The 12,854-nt window shown below is 43.5% G+C and overlaps 2 protein-coding genes across 3 annotated transcripts in view; both read left to right on the forward strand.

Annotated features, from left to right (window-relative positions):
• Nucleotides 1–5,680, forward strand: part of fam98a (family with sequence similarity 98 member A) — a 34,822-nt gene extending 29,142 nt beyond the window's left edge. The window contains exons 7-8 of the mRNA XM_050070709.1: nt 576–743; nt 4,430–5,680. Coding sequence (XP_049926666.1) covers nt 576–743; nt 4,430–5,086 — 825 coding nt within the window. The 3' untranslated portion in view covers nt 5,087–5,680. The remainder of the gene's footprint in view (nt 1–575; nt 744–4,429) is intronic.
• borcs7 (BLOC-1 related complex subunit 7) overlaps nt 1–12,854 on the forward strand; it is a 1,032,483-nt gene that overhangs the window by 257,008 nt on the left and 762,621 nt on the right. The gene's annotated exons all lie outside the window — the stretch shown is intronic.

The following is a 12,854-nucleotide window of genomic DNA, read 5'->3' on the forward strand; positions in this document are numbered from 1 at the left end:
TCATTAAAGCTACAGTCCCGGCCAGGTGACGACAGGGACCTGTCACGGTCTGGAACTGTCAAGTGTTTGCATTTCTGCTTCAAATTTCAAAGGTTAATGGATAACTAGAATAGTTGCAGATTATTTTCTATCGTTCACTGATTGTAGCAGCTCTGCACTGGACCATATTCTGACTTGAGTGCAGCCACACCAACTCTTCTGACTGCTTTCTAGACATTAACACCACCTGATGGTCCTCTCAGGCCTCTCAGTATCTGAAGAGTTCTTCTTGTTTAAATACATGTGTCAAGCATGATGTGAAAAATCTAGTAGCAGTGCTTCTACATTCCTGTAATGGAAACATCTCTCAGTTTTTTTTTTACTGGTGTTGTGGGTTGGCCTGATTTTCTGTAAAAAGAATGAATAAATGAACAAATGTTCTATTTTTGTGCCGTACCATGAAAATGGTTTACCCCAAATGGATTACATGACACAATAATATGACAGAAGTAACTGCATATCATTATTGACATTCATGCTCCAAGGAAAACAAATCATTTCTGCAAACCAAACACTGTCCATATGTCTTATTACAGACACATTCTGAGAAGTTGGCCAAAGTTTACCAGCCACTACGCTCTGCTCTTGGCATCCAAAGTAAAATCTCTGTTGCCCACCTCCTCGCTGCTCGACAAGACTTCTCCAAGATCCTACGGACAAGCAGTGGCAAGATAAGAGAGAAGACTGCCTGTGCCATTAATAAGGTAGGCTAAACACAGTGTAGTCACAACAATTTCTTGCCGTGTCAAAGGTTATTCATACACTGATTTGTATGCCTCTGCGCTGGTGATGCCCATGGCCAAAGGCATTATGTTTTTAGGTTGTTTATCCATCCATCCCAGTCTTGCAGTATCTCAAGGATGCCTTGACAAAATGTCTTCAAATTTGGTACAAACAGCCACTTGGACACATTGATTATCCATGTAGATTTTGGTGGTCAGAGGTCAAGGTCACTGTGACCTTGCATCCGTCTCATTCTTGTGAATGCGATATCTCAAGAACACCTTGGGGAAATGTCTTTAAATTTGGCACAAATGTCCACAAGGACTCAAAAATGAAATGATTAGAAAAACACGTTTTGGCCATAACTCAAGAATTCTTATGCTAATTATGACAAACTTTTACACAAATATCTAATAGAATAAATGATGAAGTGATTACATTTTATATAAGCAAAAAGTCAAAGGTCAACTTCACTGTGACACCATAATGTTCTGCAAGAACACTTTTCTGGCTATTACCCAACATCATACAGAAGGGGAGACTTTTGGTCAGATACTGAATTGGTGACACTAATCTTGAAACTCTGCTGATTGTATAGATCCTCTGTGCTGCTGGAGGAAAGATTTGTGTGGAGCATCAGTCAATACGTTGACAGAACATTAGAGAAATTTGATTTATTGTGTTAGTCCAATTAAAATTGGACTTTTAAAATACATTTAAACACGTTAGTCCGACTGAAATCGTACTAAATGGAATTTCTCAAAGTTGGCCTAACACCTAGATAATGTGATTGGGAGTTGAATTACTCCTGCATGTGTACAGTCACCCAAACTGGCCTAGGCGCTCTGCACATGCTCCACACTTTCCGCTCCGGGCTTTTACCCAGAAGTCGAATAGCATTAAATGAGTAACAGAAGAAGAAGCCAGTAACAACATGGTGAAATCTACATCCAGAGCAGTGCAGTTTTGGATGGATGAAATGTACAGAGCTGTTACATTGTCCACCATGGTACCAGTTTGCTGCTAGCTAACCATAGCTGACTTGTTTGCTGATCTGTGATGAAATAGGTCAACAGAAAAAAGGTCCTATACTAAGGAGCTGAAAGGGGGCATATCGCCACCCATCGTGGTGGACTGGGACATACTTTAGTCATTTAGTCAGTGTGTCTTTTAAACAAATGTTTGGCTTTTTGGAGGCTAAGGTTGATATTTGAAGTAAACATTTCCACAATTGACTGTGTCAGTTTTATTTCTGTGACACATAGGTGTGCCTCCACTTAAAGGAGCAATAAGCGAAATTCATCATTTCTAGATTGAAGGAATTAAAAAATTGCTATGTGAAGAACTAGAGGTGTAATTTCATCTGGAGTATAGCATGACCTCACACACCCTCTCTCTGTGTTGATCTCCAGCCCATTGTTTACAAGCCGGTCCGGCTGCGCCTTCATGTACGTTCATGTGAACCCCCCCCCCCCCGTCCTCCTCCTCTCGGAGCTCTTGGCCCTCCCTACCTATAAAAGGCTACAGCCACTGAGCAATGGCAGCGCATATTTTCAAAATGAAATGGCAGAGAGCGGAACGAAACCGGGGCTAACCGGTGCTTCCTCCTCAGGCTCCACTTCACTCAGCTGCCCCACAGATCCGCTGCCTCTCCCACTTTAACTTCAATAACAATCTGGAGCTAGCTGGGAGCGGCTGGCGAGGCGTTAGCCGCAGCATGACCGGAGGGAAGCACAGCCAGTCAGCCTCCGCTAGCTTCCCAACTAGCCCTGGCTCTCTGTTTGGATCCAACCGGAGTACCGAGCCCTGGTTTGTTATTCAGGTTAATGTGGGAAGAAGCAGCGGGTATATCGGGCAGCTGAGTGAAGCTGGGTGAAGTGGAGGCTGCAGAGGAAACACCGGGATGGGTTAATGTCTGGAGCTTGAGTTACTAGCGGCTCGGTCCGAGCAATGGGTCAGGCGTTACGGCTGTGTTAAGTGAGTAAGTTAGCCCGGCAGCCCAGCTAACATTTTCAATTAGCATTGTAAAATGTAGCCTTGCGGGCAGCCTGGTGGGCAGCCTGGCGAGCCAGGCGGGCAGCCCGCAAGGCTACATTTTTGTCATATATTTGCTGAGATGGAGGCGAGGCTCAGTGACTAGAAGAGCTGGTAGAAGCGCTCCATAGCTGTAAGTTACTCCAGTAGCCGGTGGCAGCCGACTCGGCTAGAGACATCGCCGGATCCCAGCTAGTGCTAACACCGGGAGCTAACACTAACGTTCTTCCTCTTCTCCGTGAGTGAGAGCGATGTTTTAGCCTAGCGGGCAGCTGGCTCGCGGGCTGCCCGCTAGGCTAAAACATCGCTTCAGGTTAAAGTGGGAAGAAGCAGCGGGTTTACCGGGCAGCTGAGTGAAGCTGGGTGAAGTGGAGGCTGCAGAGGAAACACCGGGATAGGTTAATGTCCGGAGCTTGAGCAGCCCGCGAGCCAGGCGGGCAGCCTGGCGGGCTCTAGCCGACTCGGCTAGAGCCATCGCCGGATCCCGGCTAGTGCTAACACCGGGAGCTAACGCTAACGTTCCTACATTCCGCAGGTTAAAGTGGGAAGAAGCAGCGGGTTTACCGGGCAGCTGAGTGAAGCTGGGTGAAGTGCAGCGGGTTTACCGGGCAGCTGAGTGAAGCTGGGTGAAGTGGAGGCTGCAGAGGAAACACCGGGATGAGTTAATGTTTGGAGCCTGGCGGGCTCGCGGGCTGCTCAAGCTCCGGACATTAACCCATCCCGGGAGGAGGAACGTTAGCTTTAGTTCCCGGTGTTAGCACTAGCCGAGTCGGCTGCCACCAGCTACTGGAGTAACTTACAGCTATGGAGCGCTTCTACCAGCTCCTCTAGTCACTGAGCCTCGCCTCCATCTCAGCAAATATATTACATTTATTACAGGTACCATCATCATTGAAGTAGGCAGGGGAATAGCTAAACACAGCAGAAACCGAGACATCGCTAACTGCTAGACGAGGCGAGTGGGGGAGGGGGGGTGGGGGGTGGAGAGCAGAGGTAGAGGGAGGAGTGGCTCATGACACACTGTTTTGGTCTACAGGCAGTGCACAACAGCAAACCTAGCGGTGAAACGATTTCGCTTTTTGCCCCTTTACACAATATGTCTGGAGTTATTCAATATTTTTCTTAATGTCCAACAATGTCATGAAAAGACCAAAACAAACAACGCGTTAGTCTGTCTCTCAATGCGTTACGACTCCCCTACCCTGTCTGTGGCTTTCAGACCCAAGCAGTAGTGTATAGCTTAAGTTTAAAACTGAACAAGATGGTGCCTTCCTTTGGGACTGTTATCAGCAACATGCATACATTTGGTGCTTTAAAAATGTTTAAATATATTTTTAGCCAAATTATGACGTGTTGTTTATTTAGTCAGACAAGTATGTGGTTTTATATAGTAGAGAAGATAGTAGAGAAGGTTTAGAGTGTAGTTTGTTACTTCTTAGAACTAAGCACTCCTTCAGCAGTCCAATAAAGGAAGCCTTGGATGACTGAAGAGCCAGCATCTGGTGAATTTAAGTGTTATGGTTTATGGCCCTTTTCTTAAAACATGTTCTGTCAAACTAACAGAAAGTGAAGCTCATACAAACAGCAGGCTTCCTTTTGAACCGTTGTGTTTTAACATGTGTCCCTTTTTCAGGTTCTAATGGGCCGAGTGCCAGACAGGGGAGGCCGACCCTGTGAGATTGAGCCTCCTCCCCCAGAGATGCCCTCCTGGCAGAAGCGTCAGGATGCTCCGCAAGGAGGAGGACACTATGGGCATGGAGGCGGAGGCAGAGGAGGCTACGATCACTACAGCCAAGGTGGTCGGGGAGGATATGAGAGAGGAAGTGGAGGTGGACATGGAGACAGGGGAGGTAGAGGAGGAGGCGGCGGCAGAGGGGGAAAGGTGCAGGGTGGCTGGGGAGATGGAAGTGGAGGAGGGAGAGGCGGTTACAACCAGGGCCACTATCAAGATGCGGGAGGGAGAGGTGGCTATGGAGGAGGTAACAATCAAGGAGGCTTCCAGGACCCTGGCTACCATGGAGGAGGAGGAGGAGGAGGAGGAGGAGGAGGAGGAGGTTACCATGACAGTTATCACCAAGATGGAGGCTGGCATTCTGAGAGAGGTGGGGGTCGAGGAGGTCGTGGGGGCAGGGGAAGAGGAGGCAGAGGAGGAGGCGGACAAGGGGGAGGCTGGGGAGGGAGAGGGGGCCAGAATTTCAACCAAGGAGGACCGTTTGAACAGTTCTTCCAACATGGCGGGCAGCACTACAACCAAGCGGGCTTTAATCAAGGCAGACACTACACTAGTTGAAGACATAGTGAGGTGCATCGCAGCAGAGTCCACTCAAAGATCCACTCCTTCTCATGTGTGAACAGATTTTAAATGCCTTATCATCATCACATTTAGACGTTTTAGCATGGTTAAAGTGGACACACAGATACCATATACACTCAGTATTACAAAGGACAGGTCTAATGTAATCCTTTGCTTTTTCATACTGGTTTGTTAATGTTTTCTCTGCCTCCTCAAGTATTCAAGCCAACAGCTGTGCTTTAAATGCTTAGTGGATTAGTTGGGCTCTGCTGTTTTGACCTCATTTGACACTTAATTAGCCTCATATTGGAAATGTTTTTGAAAGACAGGAAAGGGAACTAGGATTTCAGTGTGTATCTGACCTTAGAGGCGCACTCTTGAAATAGTTTCACTGAATTGGGCGACTACTTGAAAACAGCTTTATCTTTCCAGTCTTCATTTTGTTTCCATAGAGCTGACTGGAACCTCCTTTGTTACTTATTTAAAATGTCATCTTATACTGCTCATGGAAGATTATCTGCATACACATATGGATGTTGGAAGGTTTGCATGGGTGTGTGTGAATGAGCAATAAAATCTAAATGAGAACATAACCACGTTTTCATTCAGTGGTCTGATTAAGTCACGGAACTGTAAAACCTCAGGAAAAGGCTAAATTGCACCTTTCTAGATAGCTCATTTCATGTTTTTTTCCAAAAGATAAAGGAACCTGGATAGGTTAAAAAAAAAATCTAAATAACACAACTGACAATAATTCACAAACAAGGTATATATACCAATCAGCCACAACAATAAAACCACTCACAGGTGAAGTAAATAATATTGATCATCTTGTTACAATGCTCTGCTGGGAAACCTTTGGTTCTGGCATTCATGTGGACGCTGAGGAATGAGGAATGGGCAGAAGAACATGACAAAAGGCCCGTTTCCACTGAAGAAGTTCTTGGTACTATTTGCGGGGCAGGAACTACTACAGGAATGTCCTCTCGCTCGGCCCTCTCAACCGCCGTGTCTCCACTGAGAGAGCGGAGTAGGAGGAAGGTTCCTGTAAAGTTACTGGGCTCTGGATGTGATGTAATCGTTGCGCGACCATTTTGACCGGGGCGACGTAGTGGCGTAGGGACGCTGTTAGCTGTTAGCCGATAGCGGTGTCTGTAATAACTCACTAAACTCACAAAGTGGCCCGTGAAAAAAATATTTTTTCCAGCGGGTGTCTTAGTTACAACATGATTGAGCTAACTGGAGTAGTTTCATGTCGTTTCCGACAACGGGAGGCTTTTAACAGATGACGTCCTGATGTTAGCTTTGCTGCTGCTGTTAGCTGTCCCTGTCAGCTGCAGCCACTACTGATGCTTTCTAGACATCGTGATTTCCCAAAACTGAATAAATACCACACATAGCAACACAAAACTGCTTTGCTAGCTCAATCATGTTGTAACTAAGATATCCGCCGGAAAAAATATGTTTTTCACGGACCGTTTATTGAGTTTGTTTACATGGCGGTGGAAGCTATGAACGAGCTAACCCTCGGCTGCTGAGTTTTAAAAATGCGGCTATTTTGTTGCTTTCTGTTGACGTCACATTCCGCCTTGAGTATATCCAATCAGCACCAAGTAATCCCCAAGCCCCAGCCAGAACTCTCTCGGGGCCGTTCTGAGTACCTACTCCGAGGCAGGGACTTGTTTAGCCCCTGTAAAAGTTCCGGAACTCTGTCCTTCAGGGGTGGTTCCTGCGGTGGAGACACGCACCAACGGCCCTGGACCCGTAAATTTACCCCGAAGTTCCTGCGGTGGAAACGGGCCTAAAGAGGCCATGGCATTGACCTGGCCTGTACCTTCCCCAGATCCCAATCTGATCAAGCATTTGTGGGACGTGCCAGTACGCCACCTCAGACCCATAAGACTAAAGGATCCACCGCCAACGCCCTGGTGCTAGACACCACAGGACACCCCCAGAAGTCCTGTGTCCATGCCTTGACAAATCAGAGCCAAGTCCGATCCATGTAGGCCCCACTGTTGATCAGGGGTACCTCTGGGGTGCCTGCATGTCCCACAAATGCTGAATCAGATTGGAATCTGGGGTCAAGTCGATGTCTTCAGCTCTTTGTCGCATTCCTCAGGCCATTCCTGAGCTGTTTATGCACTGTGACATACAAATTTCTTCCCTCTGCAGCAGGGGACAGGTTTCATTTGAGAAGTGTCCTGATTATTACATATGTGGGTGAACCTGGGCTCCACTGCCTTCTTGCAGTTTTCATCAAGGGCCTTTTGGCAGGCAGACATGATCTCAGTCAACCAGATTGCCCGCCTTGTTGGGAATGCAAACTTCTACACCATCTTGTCTTTGTCACTTTCTTAATCACTGATAGGGCTGCTCGATTATGGAAAAAATCATAATCACGATTATTTTGTTCAAAATTGAAATCACGATAATGCAAACGATTATGCGGTGCGCATGATGACTTATACTGTTTACACGACGGCATGTCATTTCTGTCTCTACATGGTCGTGTGTTTACACGTGCGCACACACACACACACACACACACACATGCGCCACCACGTGCGCGGTTTCGGAAGAAGACAAAAAATCTCCAGGTGTCCGTGACCAAAAATCGTTTACCCTCGATTTCATTAATTTTGAAATTGTTCGACCTCAAAATCGTAATTGCGATCACCAGACGATTAATTGCACTGCCTTAATCACTGACAAAGTTGACATCAGTGCCATTTAAGTAAGCCAGGTCATCTGGGCTCAGTTGTTTAAAAGTAATCTGATTGGATTTCGGTTATCAGATAGGATCAAATCCTGAATATGGGTTGTTCAAAAGAAAAAAAGTGATTTTGTAATTGGAATAGATCACATAATCCAGTCTTGGTTTTCATCTGGACCAAACCTTGTGTATGTATTGTTCAAAACTTTTTAGTAGGTTAGGATACCTTTGATCCAAAAAATCTAGATCATCCTGATTCCAGCAGAGGACTGGATTCAGGGTAGATTTCAGGAACAAAATGTAATAAAACTTTTAAATTGGTCAAACACATATACATTTATTTTTATTTTGCACTTAATTTCTTTAAGTAATTGTGATAAAATTGAAAAGTAGACATTAGGATACCTAGTATGCCTTTCATTGCAATAAAGTAAATAAAAAATCTGTTCATATTGTGGCCGGACAGCACCTGTCATGGCGGTATGATATGCTGCAGGACGACGTCAGGTTAAAACGTTGCTGGTAATAACGGAATATAAGGAGCTGGAAAATCCCTTTTGGGGCAGGCAGGAGGATTGATGGATGGGTTTGGGGGATGGAGCTGGTGTTTGCTTCTCGTACAAATGTATAGCCAAACCATGTTGTTTTTTCTAAACCTAACCACGTACAGCATCCTGGAATGTCAATATGCCGAAAGATACCTAGAGCGTAATATGTAGAAGAGGCAATATGTAATGACTTGGGATGAGAATGTTTTGGATATGCAGTCCCATCTGGAGCACTGTTTATCTGGATTTGGTTATCTTGAAAAGTAAGATGGATTAGCTGATCCTGGAGAGCAAAACATGGGATTTACAAATCTGTATTATTCTAATCCAGATTAAAAAAATGTAACAACTGGGCCCACCAAATGCTGCAAAAATAAGGCCAGGAGAATCATTTAAGATCCCAACCACCCAGATAACTGCTTTTTCTCCCTGTTGAGGTTGGGAAGAAGATACAAGTTACACCAGGCCAGCACTGCGAGGATCAGGAAGAGCTTCTACCCTCGGGACACAAGGGTCCCAAATGAAGACCCTGCCTAACCCTAAACCTAACTCCCATAGACATTTATTTATTATTACTACACTGTGTTGAATATAGATTTGATGGAAGAAATAACTGCATTTCACTGGAATCATATTTTATGAATTCATGTGACAGTTGAATTGACAAGGTGAAAGTGGACAATTAAAATCAGTGTTATTAATCACTTACCCGGAATGCTGCTTCATCACTTTTTGTCCAAATCGCCTGTGACATTTTCTAGCATGATCAATCACTAATTATTAGATGTTATGGTCTTCCCCCTAACATATCTGATGTGAATTGAAGTATTAGTGTAGTGTTTATTTTAAAAGATGATTTTTAAAATAAAAGTGTTTTAAAATAATAAAAACAATTATTAAAATATGTACAAATCATACAAATATTATTGTAATATGAATCCTATAATATACAAATGTAGAATTTAAGAAACCACAATAACCAATTATTTTGCACAAACATGGCAGCACAAACTATGCGTGAGTGTGCTCTTGATTGTGCGTAGATTCTGTTCTTACCTGCCAAGAAGTCCTAAATAATAAATGTTAGTGAATGCCAGAATCTTTGAAAACTGCATGAGAGGGTTATAAGAATACATTTCTGAAGAGTGGTTCGGAAATGAGGCCCTTTTAGTAAATGCAAGGCTAAAATGAAAGAGCGTTTATTTTGAATGAGTGGGCCTCTGCTTGTAATGATTTTTGTCCAAGAATATTCATATTTTATATATTTTACATGAATATTTTGTGTTGGCCATACTTAACATATTCATAAGCTTTGAGTATAAATGGTAGTTTGTAAAGAGGTGTAAAATCTGTCAAATTTAATTGGATAGCTGACTTCAAACTTTATCCTAGAGGACAGAGGAGTCGAGGAGGGATATTGGGAGGCGAGGATACACAAGTGCAGTCTTCGTGGAAGTCTTTTACCGACTTACACATCCCCCTGATTGGATATCAGTTATTGATTGTACAGCTGATTGGACTGATCTGACATATCTTAACATCACAGGAGTTTCATACAGAAAGGGGAAAGACAGATAAGAGGTGAATCTCAAGTGTATCACTCGCAAGTTTTATTTTATTTGTTTTCTGATTCACCATCGAGTTAAAAATCTGAAGAAAAGGAACACAAACGACTTTCTTCATTTATTAGAAAGATTTTTCTCTTCACGATCTGCTATTTCCCTCATCAACTTTTACTATGGATACAATCAAAGGCAGAGTGTCTGTCAGCAAGAACATTCCTTGATTCCTTGAGTCCATGATCATTCCTGAGTGTCAGGTTGATGAGTTACAGAATTTTAATTTTCCCTGAAACATTTGGCCTAATAAATCATTTCCAGTGCTCAAAGACATCGTGGTCATATTCTGGGTTATTAAATAATGAATTCACAGTCAGAATATCAATAAATACAGATACAAATAATGAAAGGCCTTAATCATGTAAACACATTCTGTGACTGAGCAGGACACAGTTCATATTATAAATACAGAACGCAGGTTGTTGTTCATGTGCAGGTGATTGTTAGAGAGAAAACACTGCTGCTCTGCTACTGAGAACTGTATCTGTATCTTTGTTATGTGGTGAGCGTGAGGGGAATGAGGATAAGAAGTATTTTGGGAAAAATTAATCTTAGGTGGAGGTATTACCTTATCACAAAACCAAAAGTTGCCAGACAATGCCACCTTGGGAATTTCGCCCATGGAATAAGTTAGAATTGACAGTACCAATAACAAGACACTCCAATCTGTTTTCCTTAAGGAGCAGGAGATGTGGTTCCATTTAAAAAATTCAGTATTTTATTACAAAGTTTCAATTATTAAAACCCAGTAAAAAATATTGTTTACACAGGGACTTAAGGGAAATGGGGAACCTTATCAGGGCTGAGGCTTACCAGTGGGTGGTTTGGGGGGGGGGGGGTGTCGACGAGGGGTGAGAAGGATCACAGGAAAAATAGAAATCACCCCATTCACATGTGACAGTCACACACACACAGTGATGAAAATCAAAAACCAGGGGGTGCGCAGCGAAACCGGGGACACCAGGACCACCACTGTTGACTCTCAGCCACTGAAAGGACAGGGAAAGGGAAAACAGTGTTAATTGAAAGAATATAATTAAATAAAATAATTAATGAAAGAAAATAATTAATGTACAAATGAACGCAAAATATACAGAGGCTTATGTAGTTGGCAGCCACCAATCTACAAATCAAGATAATCAAAATATGAGCTGCCAAAAACCACTATTTTTTTTTTTTAACTCAACAAAAAAGCAGTACTAAAACAGCAATTAATAGAAAGAAATAGAAAATTACATAACTTGATCAAATACCAAAAATTAATTAAACTCAAATGAAACAAAAGGAACATCAAAATTGATTAAACAAAAATATCAGAATTAATCCTGAACCAAATAAATCACATAGCAATTCCACAGTCACACATTAAATGAATAGGCCCAAGTTAAAAACAAAGGCTGCCAGAAGACCGCAATTACAGGCCAAGCATACAGCCAGACATGCTGCTGAATGGCAGGCAAAGCAGGTGGAAGGTAAAACCATGCAGCAAAGCCAAGCCAATTGAAGCAAAGCAGAACAGAGCAGAGCAAAGCGGATCCCAGCAGAGCAGATCCCAGTAGATTACCAGTTTGCTCGTAGGCTTGTTCACACATGAGGACTCGTCATGACAGACTATCTGCCGACTTACCTCCGACCCAAGGTGGCTCTCAAGATCCTCTGCGACGTCAAAACCGCGGTGAAAATCGTGTAATGTGAACTAGGTTAGTAGCAAACTAACACAAAGTTCGGCACAAATCAGATCCCAGTAAAGCAAAGCAGCAGTGTTTCGTGATGTTAGAGCGACCAGAGCGCCCACAGGCGACCATGAAGCTTTTGGTGGGAGTCAGCGCCGCCGCAGTTACCCAGTGAAGCCATTGAAGACACTGACCATGAATTCCTGTCACACATAAGAGTAAATTAATATAAATAAACTATATTAATGTTGAGCTAGATGGATAAAATCGCCATGAGGCATACTTACCGACTAGACTGCCGCTGTGAACACCTGAGGGGTGGAGAGCTTAATGCTCCTGTTGCCACACAACAGAGGCGAACGGCAGCACGGATGGCTAATTTTCCTCACAACAAAGCAGCTACTGCCTCCATCCCTTGACCAACTATTTTAAGTCACTGAAAAAGATTGAAAAAGTTAACAAAAAAGCAAATCAAAAAAAATTTGATTATAGCTATTTCTAAGTCCTTGCTCTTGTGATGTCTCGGCCTTGCTCTGTTGTGCCTTTGCTCATTCCTTTTTATTTTGTTTTTGTTTTGTTTTATCCAGTAAACTTTTTTCCTGTGCCGAAACGTAGGCTATTGTTTGATATTTTTGAAGAATTTTGTATGTCTTCTCCATCTGTGATGTTTGCAATTGTATCCTTGTTGATTTACTCCCTGTCTTGTTTGTAGCCTATAATTCTTTGTTCAGAATAAAGTTTGGGAAAAAAAAGAAAAATTATAGCTGCTGCGCAGCGATGGGTCGGGTCCGGGCATTTTAGGCAATTCTGAGCAACAAGCAGAAGAATTGGAAGACATTTTTTGGGCCATTTTGCCTTTAATGGACAGGACAGGTAAGCGTGAGGGGGGGAGAGAGAGGGGGGATGACATGCAGCAAGGGGCCACAGGCTGGATTTGAACCCGGGCCGCTGCGGCAACAGCCTTGTACATGGGGCACCGGCTCTACCACTAAGCCACCGACGCCCCAGAATTGGAAGACATTTAGGAGTTTAGCAACACAATCTGCCTTTTTCATCAGCTGAGGCTTGAACTCACAACCTCTGAGACTAAGAATCAATTTCTATCTCACTGAGCTAATTAGTCAGTGACAATTCATGTGTAGCTTCACAAATTGACTAAGCCAGACGTGCAGGTTTAGCAGCCGTCCATGCATGGAAAAGCAGATTTCAAAC

This window comes from Epinephelus moara, chromosome 19, assembly GCF_006386435.1.
Source record: "Epinephelus moara isolate mb chromosome 19, YSFRI_EMoa_1.0, whole genome shotgun sequence".
Lineage (NCBI taxonomy): Eukaryota > Metazoa > Chordata > Actinopteri > Perciformes > Serranidae > Epinephelus > Epinephelus moara.